This window comes from Plectropomus leopardus, chromosome 11 (assembly GCF_026936395.1).
Source record: "Plectropomus leopardus strain MGB_pleo_1.0 chromosome 11, ASM2693639v1, whole genome shotgun sequence".
In the NCBI taxonomy this organism is placed as follows: domain Eukaryota; kingdom Metazoa; phylum Chordata; class Actinopteri; order Perciformes; family Serranidae; genus Plectropomus; species Plectropomus leopardus.
Window position 1 is genome coordinate 26,340,081 of NC_142186.1, and position 18,176 is coordinate 26,358,256.

The 18,176-nt window shown below is 38.4% G+C and overlaps 1 protein-coding gene across 2 annotated transcripts; it reads right to left on the bottom strand.

Moving 5' to 3' along the window:
• Positions 1 to 1,221: 1,221 nt before the first annotated feature.
• Positions 1,222 to 17,858, bottom strand: rbfox1l (RNA binding fox-1 homolog 1, like). Of its 2 annotated transcripts, none has more exons than XM_042489920.2 (12): positions 17,446 to 17,858; positions 10,124 to 10,360; positions 5,843 to 6,022; positions 5,664 to 5,717; positions 5,486 to 5,578; positions 5,317 to 5,386; positions 5,161 to 5,220; positions 4,942 to 5,077; positions 3,718 to 3,757; positions 3,565 to 3,632; positions 3,134 to 3,215; positions 1,222 to 3,035 (listed from the first exon to the last, which is right to left on the bottom strand). In XM_042489920.2, the coding sequence occupies exons 1-12, from the start codon at positions 17,530 to 17,532 to the stop codon at positions 2,991 to 2,993; spliced, it is 1,152 nt and encodes a 383-aa protein (XP_042345854.1). In that variant the 5' UTR covers positions 17,533 to 17,858; the 3' UTR covers positions 1,222 to 2,990. The 2 variants fall into 2 exon arrangements, with proteins under 2 accessions (XP_042345854.1, XP_087940573.1); XM_088084447.1 differs by lacking the exon at positions 17,446 to 17,858 and adding an exon at positions 11,923 to 12,028.
• Positions 17,859 to 18,176: the final 318 nt, after the last annotated feature.

Below are 18,176 nucleotides of genomic sequence, written 5' to 3' on the forward strand. Positions count from 1 at the left end.
AGGCAAAGTGTGAAAAGCTAATTTACTAACAGGGAAGTAAAGCTAAGAGGCAGAGAGAAGAAATGAGAAGAATTATGTAACATGCAAAAAGAGAGGAAGTCGTAAGCAAAGGGCGGAGTCACTCAGAGAAAAGATGAAAGTTAGAAAGCAGACAGAAGATTGAAATCTAAATAAAGTAATATACTTATACAACTAAACCTACTAATAAAGAGAGGGAAAAAATAGGACATTAGAGTCAGAAAATGCAGAAAAAAACAAGACAGACTGAAGCTAAATGTCATGCACATGAACAGTTTAGGCAATATGTGTTTTATTTAGTGCTGCAGAGTGGCACAGAAGGAAAGAAATAAAAAAGAGGGAGCACTGAAATTTAAAAAGATATAAAAGGAAAGAGGCTGCTTTTGTTTCTGTTTGAGGGCTGACAGAAATGATATAGACACATGATGTGATGTGATGAAGTCATCAATTCTCAGGTCGCAACTAGAAATATTCCTGTTACAGTAAAGGGACAGTTCACCCCAAAATCAAAAATACAGATTTCTTTCCTCTTACACGTGCTTTTTTATCAGTGTGGACTGTTTTGGTGTGAGTTTCTGAGATTTGGAGATATCGGCTGTGGAGGCGTTTGTCCTCTCTCCAGTATAGTATATAACTAGATGGCACTTGGCTTGTGGTGCTCAAAGCATCAAAAATAAACATTTGAAAAACTCAACAGCAACATATCTTTTCAGAAATAATGACCCAGTTACTCAAGATAATCCACAGACCTTGTTGTAAGCAGGTTCATGCGGGAACTATTTTCTTTCTACTGAACTACACTCTTGAACTGTATCACTGCGCAGAAGGAAACATGCATCTACTCATGGACAAGAGGCTCGCGACAGAGGGAGATGTAAACATTAATGTCGTACTCATCTGAGCTGTAGCGATAGCTCAGTGGTGCTTCGCGCTGGAAGGAAATGCACTCCTCCTTCTGCGCAGTGATACGGCTGACGGGTGTAGTTTGGTAGAAAGTAAACAAATAAGAGGAAAAGTATGTAAGTTTGATTTTGGGGTGGAGTGAACTGCCACTTTAAGTTTCACAAGTCCAGGCTTCTTTGGCAGCAAAAGCAGCACAGAAACAAACAAACAAAATAAAAAAACAACAATGCAAAGATAAGTTATGAGAGATGAAAAAAAGATTGAAAAATGTTAAAAATCAATAAAGGACAGAAGAGGAAAAGAGAGAAAAAATAGTTTTATTTAGAAGTAAACATCAAACACAGCAGAGAAAAAAGAGAGCAACAGAAACAAAGAGTAAGATAAGAGAAGAAATTATCAATACAAGTCAAAAAGTCATTCAGCAGTTCAGAGTGAGGAAAGAGACAGAAAACACAGGAAAAGATGACAGGAGTGTGAAATACAGCGACATCAGACAAGAGTTTAAAAACGAGAGAATAAGATATGTGAACTCTTACACAGTTAACAGTCATATCTGCAGCTCAGCGATGAAAGAAGCAGCCTCTGGCCTGAAACATTTCAATTCTCCTGCCTTTAATCCTCAGTTTGTGATTTTAAGCCGGCAGCAAAAGACTGCTTCTCACTGCTCTTCCCAGTGGTGCATGCGTATAACTGTGTGAATGTAAAACGGGGGTTTAAAGCAGCTCAGAAAAATAAAACTTCCCTGGGTGAGTGTGAGGAGAAATAACAGTCGACAGGCATCAGGCTCATCAGTAGTGAGGTACAGAGCCACGGAAACTATAAAACGAGACTAAATCAGCATTTATGGACAGAAAAGTGAGGAAGAAAAAGCTTTGCCGAATCAAAGATCACAAACAGAGAAGGATACAGGATTAATTAATACGGACAGCTGCTACAAATGTACGAGAGGTAGATGGTTAGAAAGGCAAATCAACAACAAAAAAAAGAAATTCCAGCTATATCCAGATAAACATTAGTTCTGCTGTTTGTAGTAATGATCAGTCAGTGTCACAGCTGTCTCTCGGTCAACCAGGTAACTGAACAACAGGGCTGTACCGAATGTCTTTATCACATTTAAAACTTCTATTGAGGTTTTTGAATGAAGCTTTGGATGTTTATTTATAATATTTTATGATGGCATCGACCTAAAAAAATAATAAAAAATCCTCAAACAAAATCCTAAATTTGAAAAATGGTGATTTATTGGATTAAATTGGTTTAATATTTTTTTAATCAACTTTCTCTAATGAGTAAATGCAATTTATGCTGCTAACAAATTGTTGCTCGACCGCCCCATTTACAGTGGTTCGTGCAAAACAGTTGGGTGAGGTGTGAATCTTTTTTCAATTAATTTTGACTTTTGCTAAGCTACCGCTGTGATTCAATTGTACAAATAGAGTAACACTAATAATATCAGTGTAGCCTAATCTTTATCTGCAGCTGTGCAGAACTACCAGGTTTAATAGACATGCAAAAAAAAATGACATTTGGTACAACCCTATTGAACAATGTTGATGTGTAGTCATCACACACACGCGTACACACACACACACACACACACACACACACACACACACACACACACACTCAGAGATTTAGTAAATAATTGTCATCATAAATAAGTCATTTAACATTGTACAAACTTCTCACTTTGTACAGTTTGACCCGTGAAATTTGAAAAAAACCCCATATATTACTCAAAAAAATTCATTCTCACAGTACAATTCACAATCTTCCGTAGTGTTAGCCAACGTCTTTAAAATCATAGAACAATACTCCTTTTTTAAGCAACTGTGAATATATTACATAACATCCTCTTCCAGGTGCTAAGTATTCATCAGCAGAGTGGACGGTAAATGGGTCCTACACTATTTACAACTTCAGTCTGTTTAGTCTCTCGAGGAGAGGTTGTGATGGAGGCAGGAAGTAAAAACATTTCCAAGGATCTCACACTCTGTCCTGCAGCGTCCACGGATCGGCCAATCCCAGAGTTCAGAAGAGACGTCTCCCCCCTTCTGTCCGCGGGCGGCTCAGTACGGGGTGAAGCGGTTATATCCTCCTCTGTACAAACTGGCCTGTTGACAGAAGCAGTGTGTCAGGTGTGACCAAGGTCTGCTGTCAGAAGTAACGAGATATCTTTCAACAGAGGCGTGAGTGTTTTGACTTGACTCACCATTGTGCCAACTCCATATGTCGTTGTTGGTCCAACTGAGTGGTGGTAGGGATCCGCAGCTGTGGCGTACACCCGTCCATATCTGTTCAGAGGCATCAGAAGCAGATGGAAATGTCATTTGCAGTGGCAGGGATTTTAGAAAGGCTGATTTATGCCCCTGTGCAACCACCACCTGCTAAATTACCTCCTCTTTTATTAATTCAGCTGCTCAATCATCATTTTGTAAGTGCCCTCTTCATTCTTCTCCAATCCCCCCAAAATATTTAAAAAATCCAACAATCCAACCCCAAAAAGATCAGAGAAAGCTTTCTAATGAACTGTAAAAGCTGATTTGCACGCTTGCTTTGAGAAACACGTGAGTACTGTGTGTGTGTGTGTGTGTGTGTGTGTGTGTGTGTGTGTGTGTGTGTGTGTGTGTAATATCTGCCTACCCATCGCTGTAGGTTGCCGTGGCAGCAGACGCTGACTGAGCCACTCTATAAGCAGCAGGATAGCCGCCCTGCACAGAAAAAAAAAAGAAAAATGAATATCTCTACAACACTTTAAAATGACTCTAATGTGTGTAAATGTGTACAACGACTTACATAAACTTCTGCTCCGTACAGTCCATCCTGATACACCACCCTGATAAAATTGAGCAACAATCATAAATACACACACACACACACATATATACATTCAAATATATATATATATATACACTTATGTTTTTACTTGTAGTTACCTTTTGCTGGACTGCAAATTTTATAATTTCCATAGTACCCATTATCTCGCACTTTTTAAATTTTTTACATTTAAACTTAAATCACCTTACATTTGCAATATGTTCACTGTTAAAAACGTAACTGTTAAAAACCTTATATTTGCACTACAAACATTAGCCCATCTATTATAATGACGGCTTTCTGTAGTCCTGGTGGCTAGACTATCATTTTACTGCATGTATTTTTATGGAGGCATGGAGGCATGGAGGCTGGAGGCGTTGTATTTTTGGGTTGTGCCCTGTAAAATGTGTACATATGTACGTCCAGCACTCCAGCACTTTGCTCAAATTTGACAAAAACATTCACATGGACTCATTGAATGTCAATGTTACTGTGACCTCATCTGTCTCATTCTTGTGAATGCAATATCTCAGGAACACTTTTCTGGGAACTTTTTAAAAATTTGGCACAAACGTTTGAGTACACTCAAGGATGAACTGATTTTGGTGGTCAAAGGTCAAGGTCACAGTGATCTAGCATTTGTCTCATTCTTGTGAAAGTGATATCTCAAGAACACCTTTAAGGGAATTTCCTCAAATATGACACAAACGTCCAGTTGGACTCAAAACTAAACTGAATACATTTTGGCTTTCAGAAGTCAAGGTCACTGTGACCTTGCATCAGTCTCATATTTGTGAATGCATTATCTGAAGATAACCTGGTGGAAGTTTCCTCAAACTGATTAGATTCTGGTGGTTAAAGGTCAAAATATAAGGTCATGGTGACCTCATACAACATGTTTTTTGCCATAACTCCAAAAACTGGCTGTATTGATCTCCTGTGCTGCCGGGGGTAAGATGTTTGAAGCATCCATGTTTCCTCAGACATAGACATAAACTTTAAGTGCAACTTGACTGGTGCATGGGGGCATACAACCACGTAATGGTATTTCTAGTTATTCTTATGTTTCTATTTGTTTTCCCCGTGACTATCTGAGTTTTATATAGTTGAATAAGCTACTGTATTCCTTAATTCTCTCAGGACGAGGCAGGTATCTATGTATCTATTTCTGTAGACCAGGCACTTGTACTCAGACAGTCTTACCCTGGGTAGGTGGGTACAGCAGCAGGTGTGGCTGCAGCAGAGCGGATTGTGTTGTACACAGCTCGGCCCCGCCCACGCAGTGCAGAGCCCCGGTAGGCCAAGGTGGGAGTTGCTACGGGATACGGGAAACTGGCAACTAAAGAAAACACGTTAGAAAATAAGTGACAATGCAGTTGATCTTATAACAATAACAGATCCGTGTTAGAGAGAGGAAATTACCTGTGTAGAGTTCAGGTGCGTACATCGCCCCCATGACAGGGTTGATCTTCCATCCAGAAGCTACACAGAACAAAAAAAAGGTGGGATTAAGTTTCACAGAGGTCTCCCAGAATCCTTCGGTTCATAGCATGAGCAAAGATAATTAAGGTGCATTACTTGAAATTTCACCATTCACAAGAGGCGTCTGGGGCTTCTTGGTAACGACTCTGGCAGTGGCGTTATTAACCTTGGAGACACAGAACAGGACAATGTCAAATAAAGGATAAGTACGCAGAATATGAATGTCAAAAAACTACCAAAAAAAAAGTTGAAAGTTCTCCCTCACCTCAATCTTTCTCCCCTCCACAATCGTCCCATTCAGCTTTTCTCGTGCTCGGTCGGCCTCAGCTGCACTCTCGAAAGTGACAAACCCAAATCCCTGCGAGTTCACACGGTCATATTGTTTGTTTACATTCTGCTGTCGCTCATTAAAAATTCAGTGATAATATTTCTGTGATGCTCACCTTGGACCCCCTCTCATTGAAGATAATTTCTACATCAAGGATCTTCCCAAATTGCTGAAAATGTCATAATAAATATTTTATGATATAGAAATCAATATAATAGAAAAGATAAAGATAATTTATTTTTGTTTGTAAACATGTATAACAATATTTCATGCATGATATTGAGGCATTCATACCCCAAACATCTGGCGGAGGTCCGGGTCTCTGAAGCGGAACGGGATGTTGGAGACGTGGAGGCGTTTCGGTTGGGCCTTACCTGACCCCTCCTCGTCACTTCCGCTTCCTGCTCCGCCCCCTGATGACACGGACACGCTCAGAGACTGGGGGTCAGAGGTCACAGGGGCCAAAACATCCTCCTGACAGTGAGAAAGTATGAAAACAGGAGGACGACGAAGAGGAAGCGAGCACGTAGATAGAAGAAGAATGGACATAAAAGAACAAACGAAAACAGAAAGATGGAAAAGAAAAGATGGAGAGAGACAGAGTTTGAATGAGATGAGGGTGGGTGTGAAGACAAAACAGGGAGAGAGCATCAGTAGGAAAGCAAAGAAAGAAGGAAAAAAAGTCAATTCAGAGCGCAAATCCTGCAACATCTCTCAGAAACTTCTGAGTGGTTTAAGCATCTCATGACATTAGGCAAAGATCATTTTCATAAAGTGACTCAAACCAAAGTTCAAAGAGCATTCAGCAACCAGTGATCCCTCGCAGGCAAACGTGAGCTCCTTTTTAGTGGGGTGTCTCTGCACACATGCCTGTAGGAGAGTATGAAGGCTACTGCACTGTACAGTAACAAAGATTATATATCTAACTCTAAAACTACTTATGTACACTCAAGCTGTGGCAAAGAGAGTTAAAGGAGCAGTGTGTAGGATTTAGTGGCAGCTTGTGGTGAGGACTGCGTATTGCAACCAGCTGAAACTTCTCCTGGCTAAAATTCCTTTAGTGTACATTATTCAGGAGCTGAATTATCCGCAGAGGTCTTTTCCTCTCCAAAACAAATGAACCAGGTGATTTAAACCAATAAAAACAGTAGATAAAGTTTCACTTTACAAATCAGTGTTTTTCCGACACTGTTCGGCTTATCACAGACAGGCTGCTAGCTTAGCACCTACTAAAGTTTGCTCACATTTTCTCTGATAACTTAATATTCAGACATTCAGGATGTTTTTAACACAAGCCGAATTATCCGCAGAGTTCTCTTCTTCTCCAAAACAAATGATAGAAATATTTATACTGGAAAAACGAATAAATAAAGCAGTTTCACGTTACAAATCACTGTTTCTCCTACACTGTTTGGCATGTTACAGACATAGCACAGCCTCTGTTCTCACATTTTTCTGATCCAGATGTTTAGGATGTTTTTACTGGGAGACAAATTATCCACAGAGATCTCCTACTCTTAAAAACAGACAGACCAGGTGAATTACACCAATAAAAACACTGACTACTGACTAAAGCAGTTTCACATTTAAAAAAATCTGTGTTTTTCTGACATTATGGAGGCTGATAATTAAGGTGGCTGACGCAAAAATACGAATTGCCCTTTCTAGAGTCAGTGTTTTGTTTGTCCATTTTCGGCTTCTGTAGAAACATGGTGGTGCAACGTGGCCAACTCCTTAGACGAGGACACACTCCCTATGTAGGTATAAACAGTTCATTTTAAGGAAATGAAAACAGAACGGTTCTTATTTTCGTTTATTTTCAAGTGTTTATACTTATTATATTATATTGCATTTAAGGGAATATATTCCTCTAAATCCTACACACTGTTCCTTTAAATAAAGTTTAAGCTCCACTGAAAAGCAAGAAAGACTTAAACTTATTCCTCATATTTTCTAAGCACTTGTAATAATCTTTAAAACATGTATAAATCTACGGAAATATTTAACTACAATCGCCCCATGCAGAAAAACTCAAGGACTAATGTGCCAAAACCAAAACATTCACTATCCCACAATGCACCACGATGCTAGTGTGTGCACGTGTGTGTGCGTGTATGTGTTGGTCAACCAGCATAACCAACCATTGCAAAAGAGAAATGTTAAAAATGTGTTTTAAGACAAATAAGTCCAAACAAGAACATAAGAGTGTAAAGGTCTGCAAGAAGAAAAGCTAGATATAATGAGCTTCAGCAGTGAGAGCAAGAAAAAAGAAGAAAAACATAAAAAGGCAAAAGAAAAAGTACAGGAAATGTATTGATTTATGAAAAATGTATGCAGAAGTAAAGACTTAAGTATTAGAATTCTAGTACCAAGAGGCAGAGAGTGAAGAAGGCCTCAGTGCAGCAGTGAAGAATAAAATTAAACCAAACTAAACAAGGCAAAGAAGGTGCGCAAAAAGCTTTAAAAAGGAAGAGGGTGATGGGGGAAGGCAAAGAGATCAAAACTAAACGTTCCACAAGAGTCAGTCTGGGGTCACGGTGCTGCTTTTCTGCCAAGGGTTAAAGGTCATTTGTCAAGGGGCATAATTAATAAGTTGGAGATACACAGAAAAAAAGGTACAGAGACACTCACATAGAGGTTTTACACATTAACACACACAAGCCAGTTTATTAAACTACACTGGTTTACCATGACTAGCTACTGCAGACACACATACACACACACACACACACACACACACACACACACACACACACACACACACACCACAGACAGCAAAGGAGGGGAGACAGGGAGAGAGGGTTGAGTTGGGTGGTGGTGTCATGTCACGATGCAGAAATGTGTTTCTGGACCTGAGCGATATTTCAGAAGGGGGAAAGGGGGGTCATCTGGTCAGCCTCCCCCCTTTGACCCCCTCCCTCCGTGGCGACGTCTCAACTTTTCCCAGAAAATCAGCACGGACCCGAGTATGTCAGGGGCTCTAGTAATAAAATATATACATGGGGCCAAAAAAACACCATTTATGAGAGGAGGCAGAGATGTGCTGCAGCAGGACACACAGCGGCCCTGCCACACAGATCAGACTAAACACCACTGTCCTTAACACAGTGGACATTTTCATGCCTGAGGGAGATTTGTTTAGTGTATGCCAATAATATAATTTGTGTCTAAACAGAGCTCTAAAAACCTCATTATCTCCATTAAAGTGAAAAATCTGCCAGTAGAATATTTCACTTTGTTTCCAAATGTGTAGAATCAAAAACGTGGAAACTCGAGCAGCACTCGTGGTGTTTAGAACAATTTTTTAAAAGACCAACGCTTTTCGGCTTGTGGCCTTCATCAAGGTCATCATGAAACACATTAAAAAACAACCAATCAAATATATTCAAACACGTATCAGCTGATGGTGTATCTACAAAGCTGGGCTGTGTCATGTGGATCTAAGCCAATCATTGCCCCAGATAGGAGTGTCCAATGAAGGAGCTGTGTGACACCATTTTGTTTTGCAAACTGGAAAATGCACATTGTGGCACTAAGACTGCACAGAAGTGGATCAATCAAAAAAAATAAAGCCCATTTGGCTTTGCACGCTGTCAAAAAACACCTTAATTCTAATTTGCAGGATTATTAAGGTGTAGCTCAGATGCAGAAGAAAAATAGTGACTGCATGAAACTGGTAAGGTCTGTGGATTATCTTGAGTAACTGGGGCACGATTTCTGTAAAGAGATATTGCTTTTGAGTTTTTAAAATGTGTGTATGTTTTTGGCACTTAAAGCGTTAAAAGCCGAGTGCCATCTAGTTCCATTATATCAGAGAGAAGTCAGCCATCTCTTCAGCCGATATCTCCAACACTTGGCAACTTCCACCAAAACAATCTTGACTGATAAATAGCAGCACAGATAAGAGGAAAAGGACATGTTTTTATTTTTGGGGGTGAAATGGCCGCACTAGAATCAAATTATTTTAAATTTGACTTTTAAGGAATTTATTGGAAACGAGTTGAAATAATCTTACTGCACTGGCAGATGTTTTCACTTCCTTCACAAAAACTTTAAGGACACAATGACAAACAAAATGGCATGATTTGTTACAGTGCGACAAACCAAAAAACACATCATTATTAAATCAGCTTACAACTGCCCCCCATTTAATTACAGTTTTATCTCATCTTGATTTCTGCATTGAATAAATCAAAAACACATGAACAGTTATGTTGTGTTCATCCTCTTCACACTTAACTGTAAACTGTCAATATCATCACAGATCTTCACAGCTATAATCTTGGAAGGTGATCTGTTTTATTGCCTGCTAAATAAGACACAGGGGAGACGGAAAAGTGGGGATTTATTTTCATCAACAAATCCCCACTCGGCTGCCCCCCCTCGCTTTGAGCAGCATTCCCGTACATGGACACAACAGTGGACGTGAGGCTCTAAATATAGAAGGAAACTCTATCTGGCCTCGTTCCCCTGATAGGACATATGGATGCACTACCTGAAGCAGCAGGGCTTCTTTTCACATTGACTGTCTGAAGATCAGATTTTACTGGGACGTGATTTTTTGTGTGTTCTTACCGTGTTACTGGATGTCAGAGTGTCGGCCCCGTCGAGCTGGGGGCCCTGATACACTCTGAGTTGGGGATGTTCGGGGTACTCTGAACTCGGGTGTGCAGAGGTGAAGTCAAGAGGTGGCAGTCTGCCCGCAGATGTTGGAGGACCTTGACCCGGAGGGGGGTAGGAGGGAGGAGGGGCATAGACCTGAGGCAGGGCGGGGTCGCCGCTGCCGGGGCCGGCCTCCTGAGTGGGGCCTCCCTGAGGGAGAAAGAGAGGGAGAAATCAGCCAATGATACAACACAAAGGTGTAAACAAATGACACTCAACTTACGGCCTGTGCACCGAATCTGACCCTTATAGGGATCCTGGGTGGCCCGCCGACCATTTTCTGATTCACAATGAAAATAAACTGATTCACTCTCATAATTTAATTTATAACTTTGGATGTAAATAAGGTAACAGGGTGCATCTTATTAAAAAAAATGTTTTTTTGCATTGTCCTTAAATTTTAGAAACACCCTGATGGACAGCAAACTTCAAAGGATAAATATCAACCAATTTGTTTATTACATATACTGATAATACTGATACTGATACCTAATACTGATAATATTATTGTTTGTTTATTTATTGGCCAAGGATTTCTGTCATTTTGCCAAAGTGGGCCCTGGGCAAAGCAAGCTCAGTATCCCTGGTGTAAACAAACTAACCACTATGTTGTTCTCTGGCTTCTATTCTAAAATTAAACACATTTGTAACTGCAAGTGTTGGGAATACATTTATGCAAGTAGCCTACTGTACTTGAGTTTAATTTAAGGTACTTGTACATGTGTATTTCAGTTTTCTGCTTCTACTCCATGACGTGTAAAAGGCAAAAAAATTACTCTTTACTCCCCTACATTTTTTTTAAAGGTCAGTTACTGGTTACTTTGCAGGTTCATAATAATAATAAAAAATGTAATCAACAAATAAACCTTTATTGTATCTATCTATCTTTAGAGATCTCCAGGACGAAAATTCACAAGCAACCTGACAGTATGTAAGTAACAAAATTTGCTTCACCTTCACTATATTCAGTATTTCAGTAATGAAGACATTAATGCATTAATAGTTAAAACCAAAATATATATTATACTGAAAGGGGCAATTCTACATGATGAGAACTTTTATTTTTGGTACCCTAAGTATATACTAATTATAATACTGTTGCACTTTTACTTAGGTTTAAAAAAATGTCACAAATACTGCTAAAACCTAGAGCCAAAACATGAGCTTATTCATCATTTAGTCAATGAACACAAAAGTAATTGGCAACTATTTTGATAAATAATCATTGTTATATGGTTCAAAAAAATGGCAAAAATGTCCTTGTTCCAATTTCTCAGATTTTAATATTTCCTGCATTTCTCTGTTTTATATCATAGTAAAATTGACTTTTTGTTTTATACCGTCAGACAAAATAACCAGGAAAGTTTTGCACAAGAGTTTTGTACTATTTTCTGAAATTTCGTTGATGAAAGAAGAGCCCGTTCTTTGAAAAACCATTAGATAAATCAATGAATTAGATTAAGAAAACACATTTCTTTTAGATTTAGTTTGAGAGACTAAAACTGTCAAAAGATATGGTCAGTATAGTCTAAATTCAGTCTAACCACACTGTAAAAAACAACAACCACATTTTGCAAAGATAAATAAGCTGACAAATGCACACAACAGCTGCATGACAACAGATCAAAAGCTGCACAGAACAACAGAAATCATCCCACACATCCTTGATACAAGTGAATTATCCAAGTTAGGAGCTAAAAACATTGTCTTACCCCTTTACTGCATTCCTCGATCTCTGATGCATTGTCCAACAACTGCTGCATGTTTTAATGCCAGCTGACCACCCGCCTACCGCACCATAAGTCCTACTCAACCACCAATCACATCAAATGATCGCCAGAGCAAAAGGGACCAGGCCACACCAGCTGTGGTCATCTGTAACTGTCAATCACCTCAGCACCCCAACACCCACCCTGCCTTCATGTTAAACACTCATGAACACATGCAGACTGCAGACAAGATGAAGTATTTATGAATGTAAACGCTACTACCATTGCAAGTCAGTATGTCATGCTAAAGGTCGACTCTAAGAATACCACATTTTAGAGGTCAGCTTGGTTTTATTACTTGTCCAACATTAATATTTAAAAAAAGGCCAATACTTCTGAATATTACTCTCCTGGAAAAAAGGTCTCCCATTCTCTTCCAAATAACTAATATTTCTGACTTTATGTTAAATAATAGCCAAACAAAGACAAGCATAGCCTTCAAAATAAAAGATTTTAAGTAGTTTACAAGTTGTACTTTTATTATTTTTGTATTTTACTAACACTTAAAATATTTTGCCGGTTAAGATTTCACGCTATAAAAACCTCATAAAATACAGTTATTGTGTATTAAATCTTGCAAATGTTTTCAGTGACTATGAAAAGTATTGTAAATATGAAACTACAACCAGAAGCTAGTTAGCTTAACTTAGCATAAAAATGGAAACAAGGGAAAACAGCTAACAAAGCCCATAGCTTTTATAAGCTACATAAAAAAACCCCCAAAACAATATAGAACTTTGATTTCTAAAAATAACAAGATATGATTTTGATTTCTGAGCTTTAAAGGTGCTGGTAGGTGGATTTTGTTACCGGTGGACAGAGCCAGGCTAGGAGTTTCCCCTTGTTTCCAGCATTTATGCTAAGCTAAACCAACTATTGGCTTTAGCATCATATTTAATTGACAGACATGGGAGTGGTATTGATCTTTTCATCACGTCAACATATTTCCCTAAAGGTCAAACTATTTCTTTAATTGAGCCTTTTCTATCGTAGCATTAACATTTTCACTTGATTAAAGGATTAGAAAAGTTCAAGCATCTCTGTATCATAACAGACTGATTAACTTTCGTGTTGACTTACATGCAAAATGCCACAAGTTTGTCAGCCAGCTTAAGGATTTAGAAGGATTTATAACAATTAAAAACACTCCCCACTGACATTTCATAACTTCTCATATATCTCTCTATCAGCTGTTGCACTCAAGCGGTGTGAAAAATTAGAAATATGAAGATGCAGATAGTACAATGAAGGAATTGGGGCTCTAATGGTTGAAGGACTACTGGATGTGGGTCAGATAGCCAAGTTGATTGCCAAGTTTGAAAACTGCGTACACCAAAGCATCTAGTTGGCAGCATTAAAGTACATCAGACCCTTATGTTTTTAGTTGTGAATATCAGCTTTTTCCAATCTAAGAGAATATCTATGGTACCACAAGCAAGACTGAACATGTAGTACAAGTACCCTCTTAATGTAAACAGACCAGGAGATGACAGCCTACGGCTCTGTAAGTATTGGAGTATTAGAGATATCAGCTGTAGAGATGTCTTCCCTCTCTCCATTATAATGGAACTAAATGGCACTCGGCACAAGATGCATTTGCAAAACTAAACACCAATGTTTCTTTCCAAAATTCATGACCTAGTTACTCAAGATAATCAACAGACCTTGTTGCATGCAGTTTCATGTAGGAACTATTTTCTTTATACCAAACTACACCCGCCAACTGTATCATCATGCAGAAGGAAACATGAAGTTACTGCGAGTTTACCTAACACCACTGAGCCAGTGTTACAGCTCAACTGACGAAAACGCCATTAATGTTAACATCTCATGCTGTCGCAAGCACAAGCCTCTAATCCATGAGTAGATGCACGCTTACTTCTGCACAGTAATACAATTGGTAGATGTACTTTGATAAAAAAAAAAAAAGTTCCTACATGAAACTGCTCACAAGTTTTTTGGATTATCTTGAGTGTCCGGGTCATGATTTCTGGAAAGAGACATTGCTGTTGAGTTTTTCAAGTGTATTTGTTGGCACTTGAAGCTCCACAAGCCGAGTGCCATGTAATTTCATCATTCGTTATATTGAAAATAAGGCAGAAATCTCTAATACTCTACAACTCACACTAAAACCATCAGATTGATAAAGAAGCATACTAACATGCTCACAACGACAATGCTGAAATTCTGATAATTAGCAGGTTAATGTTTACCGTGTTCACATCTTAGTTTAGCGTGTGAGCATGCAAACATTTGCTCGTTAGCACTAAACATAAATTAGGCCTACAGCTGAGGCTGATGGTATTGTTTTTTAGTTCTGCAGGTAAACCAAAGTACTGAAATTTAAAAGCCATTATATGCTTGGTTAAACATAGATGGGTTAAAGACTCATTACATAAAACATACTGAAAATCTAAATTAAATTAAATGGCAACATTTTCTTAGAGAGGCCTTCCCTGCTATTATGTTTGTTGTTGTCATATAATCTAATTCTGGAGAGTAGGCTATAGTGTAAAAGGGATTCTTGTGGTTGTGTTAAATATGGTATTGTGCTGGAAGATGTTTCCACATGTCAACATTAACTTGTGTCTGTATTATGTCCCATTTATCTAAAATAGAAAAAACAAGTGTCGGACTGCCTCAACTCTCCTCACAGACAAAAAAGTGACCAAAGAGTAAAGATAACACAATCTGTCAGATATCACCAGCAGTCTTTGTGTTCCCACAGACTGTAACCAGCAGCCACTGTGCCTGATTAACTATCACAGTGTCAGCAGACGTTCAGACACCGTGTCCCTCCCCCGTGTCTTCCTTACAGTCTTTTTTTGATTTACATTTGTTCCCTCTTCCTCTAGTCTCCCTCTTCAGCTGTCAGTTGGTGGTCAGAGGTCAATGGCTCGGAGCCAGGTGCCTGCTGGGACAGCTGTCGCAGGATTTACACTCAGACAACACTAAAGTGCAGATGTGGCCTTTTAGTGCCGACCAAGTTACAAATGTTAGTGAATGAAACTAAATATCCCTTTCCCACCCCTTCCTTCTACATCCTGTTTTCTCCTATTCATGTTTCAATAATAACTGAAGAAATATTTGGGACTTTTATAACATGGTTGATAATGAAGAGAAAAAACAGTCAAATTGGACAGCACTCAAAAATGGACAACGAAAACAGTCAAATTGGACAGCACTCCAATTGAAACGTTTAAAAATATGTTTAAAAATATGTTTCAATTGGAGTGCTGTTCGATTTGACTGTTTTTGTTATCCATTTTTGAGGATTCAGCACCCTTTTTCTATCATTTATATTGGAGTGAGTGCGTTGGATTCAATTTTTACTGATAATGAAGAGAAACAGTAAAGATGGGGGAGAGACAGAGGGCAGACACTAACATATGACACAGGTTCCTGACCGAATTTCAAACCTAAATTCTTGAAACAGATGCTACACTTGAATCATGCAGACGTTTCTGCAAAAACTGCTGAAGGTGTGCTCTGTCTTTGGAAATATGCCAATTTAAAGTAAAAAGTACTGCAATGTTTTGGATGAGTTTCAATCCTCAGGCCTTGAAACTGTCTTTTTAAAATCTTTATAGATTACACTGATTTTTTTTTTGCAAGACAAAACACAAACAAAACAACGTGAGGAAGACATGTTATGTTATGTTATGTTATGTTATGTTATGTTATGTTATGTTATGTTATGTTATGTTATGTTATGTTATGTTATGTTATGTTATGTTATGTTATGTTATGTTATGTTGTTGTTGTTGTTGTTGTTGTGTGTGTACTCTCTATTTAGGACAGTCAATACGGATGAGGTCTATTGGGTAAATGAACAGGAAAGAAGAAGAAAAAAGACAGAGTACACTAATACCAGTGCTACCTTTACCGTCACCAATGTTACTACTAATACCAATAATTAAATACTAATAATCATTATTCATTAGAAATGTTATAATAAATAATAAAGTTGGGGGGCTTTCTTTTTGGTTTAAGTCACCTCCAAACATGACTCTCTTTTTACCTGTTGTCTCCAAATTTTCTCACATAAATAATTTATATGTATATTGTGTTAGACCAGTTAAACACTCGATATTTAAATGCAAAACAGGCGGATTTCGCACTTATTTTAAGTAAAGTTAAGTGCCCAAAAACAAGATAGGTGACACAATCACCTCCTGTGATTATCTGCTCAGGAGAGAAGGGCTAAAAATACAGCTGGTGTGAAGCACAGAGACAAGGTAGAGAGATACCAGATGCATTGTGGCATTAATGGTATGTCAGGGACACTTAGAGAGAGATACACACGCACACTTGCACAGGCTGTCGGCATCACTGAGACCACCCGACTAAAGATAACCCCTAAAGTACTTACTATTAAATGAATAAGATCTTTTGCAATCAGTGTGCTTCACAGCTCCCATCAGGCCTCCTTGAGTTGTCATTCCTCTAATTTAGTCACTATTACTTAATAAATTAAATGTAAGATCTGACGTTTTAACTCAGAGTCATAAGGGCACTTTAGTTTCTTTTTTTCCCTCTTCTCCACAGTATTTTTATCAAGATTTGTCAAATAGGTCTATAATACATAGAGAACACAGTAATATTTGGTCAATACAGTAGTACAGAAGTACAGCAACATCACAACAAACCAAGACAGGACAAAGACAAGACAAATACTTCAAACCAACCGGTAGACCAGGACTAAGAGAAAAACGATAAGTAGTAAAATAAAAATATGCAAATAAGTGTATAAAATTTTTTAAAAATAAAACTGAATACTCAGATGTGATATAATGGCTGCTGGCTGGACAACTGCCTGTCACATTACTGTTAAATGTCACTAAAATACACAATTGGCCCCTTTGCTTTCTTTTTGAGTTAAATGTTTTCTTCACACTTCAAGTGTGTTGTCTTGATGGTTTACTGGCTACACTGGTATTCATTTCTAACTAACAACTCATTTAGAGATGAAAGGATTAGTCGATCAACACAAAAGAAAGAAAAATTTGACTAATTTTATGATAAATTAATTGTTTTTTAAAGTAATTTTTTAAAGTAAAAATGCTGGGTATTAATTGGTTTCAGCTTCCTATATGTGAATATTTGCTAATTTTATAAATTATTTAGTATTACAAATACTTATTTTTTTAGGTTCTCAACATTCAGTCACATGTCAACTTAGGGTCCAACAAATGGTGATGGGCTTTTTAAAATTACTTTATGAACCAACAGATGAATCCAGAAATAGCCTAAATAAGCAAATCAGTCAGTAGAGGAATTAATTGTTGGTTACAGCCTTCAACTAACACAACAATGAATTTTATTCCAGTGTGTATTCACATAAAGACACATTTAGTCTCTTATTTCCATTCCTGTAATTCAGAGTCACTTTATAGACAAAACAGATTTATGATTCAAGCTTGTGAAGACAAACATTTATGTGAGAGCAGATTAAGGAACGTTTACCTGAACTATGCTGGGGTAGCATGTGGTTGTCTGTGGGTAGACAGGGAGTCCATACGGCTGGAGAATCACAGTGGGTGAGGAGAGCATAGCCCAAAAAACACGTACAAGAAGACAGGGAACGGTGGAAGATGGGAGGAAAAGGAGAGCAGGGGGAAAAGGAAAGGTTGATAAGCACACAGGAGAGCAGGGGATCAGGCAGAGGAAAAAAAAATCCCAACAGGAAAAAAGACCCAAGAGGGTGAGGGGGGAAAAAGGTTAAGACTGTTTAACCTCAAAGAAGAAAACACAAAGAAAGTCCACAAAACAAGTGCTGTTCTGTCCGGAAAAGACAGGATATAGAGCAGTGAAAGAGAAAGCAAGTGAGCTTCTGTGTGTCCATGCAGCCTGACAGACAGAAACACATGCTCAGGGTCTCATTTCAGAGTTATATAAATAGTCACCCATGTCCTTCTGTCTGAGTTTACCACCTTACCACCCTCACTCTTACACATGTTGTCATGCAAGATTTATCACCGCAATACTTGTTGCATACTTGCATAATAACAGGCTATTCAACAGGGGATTCAGTGTAACTCCAAATCCATAACAGGTCATTTATCTTCTTCAGCATCCTAAAGTTACATATTAAGCTGAAAGTGTGTCTTAATTATCGGTTATGTGACATAATTTATCATCTGTATGAAACACACACACGTGCAGCCATGCGGGGCCACACACACATATATATCTTC

Excerpts from the sequence above, each read along its gene's own strand:
- rbfox1l (XM_042489920.2), bottom strand. The coding sequence starts at position 17,532 with ATGCTCTCCTCACCCACTGTGATTCTCCAGCCGTATGGACTCCCTGTC. Across the intron at positions 5,078-5,160 it reads CGCACCTGAACTCTACACAG|TTGCCAGTTTCCCGTATCCC; the intron begins GTAATTTCCTCT and ends TGTTTTCTTTAG. Across the intron at positions 3,758-4,941 it reads GCTGTACCCACCTACCCAGG|GGTGGTGTATCAGGATGGAC; the intron begins GTAAGACTGTCT and ends CAATTTTATCAG.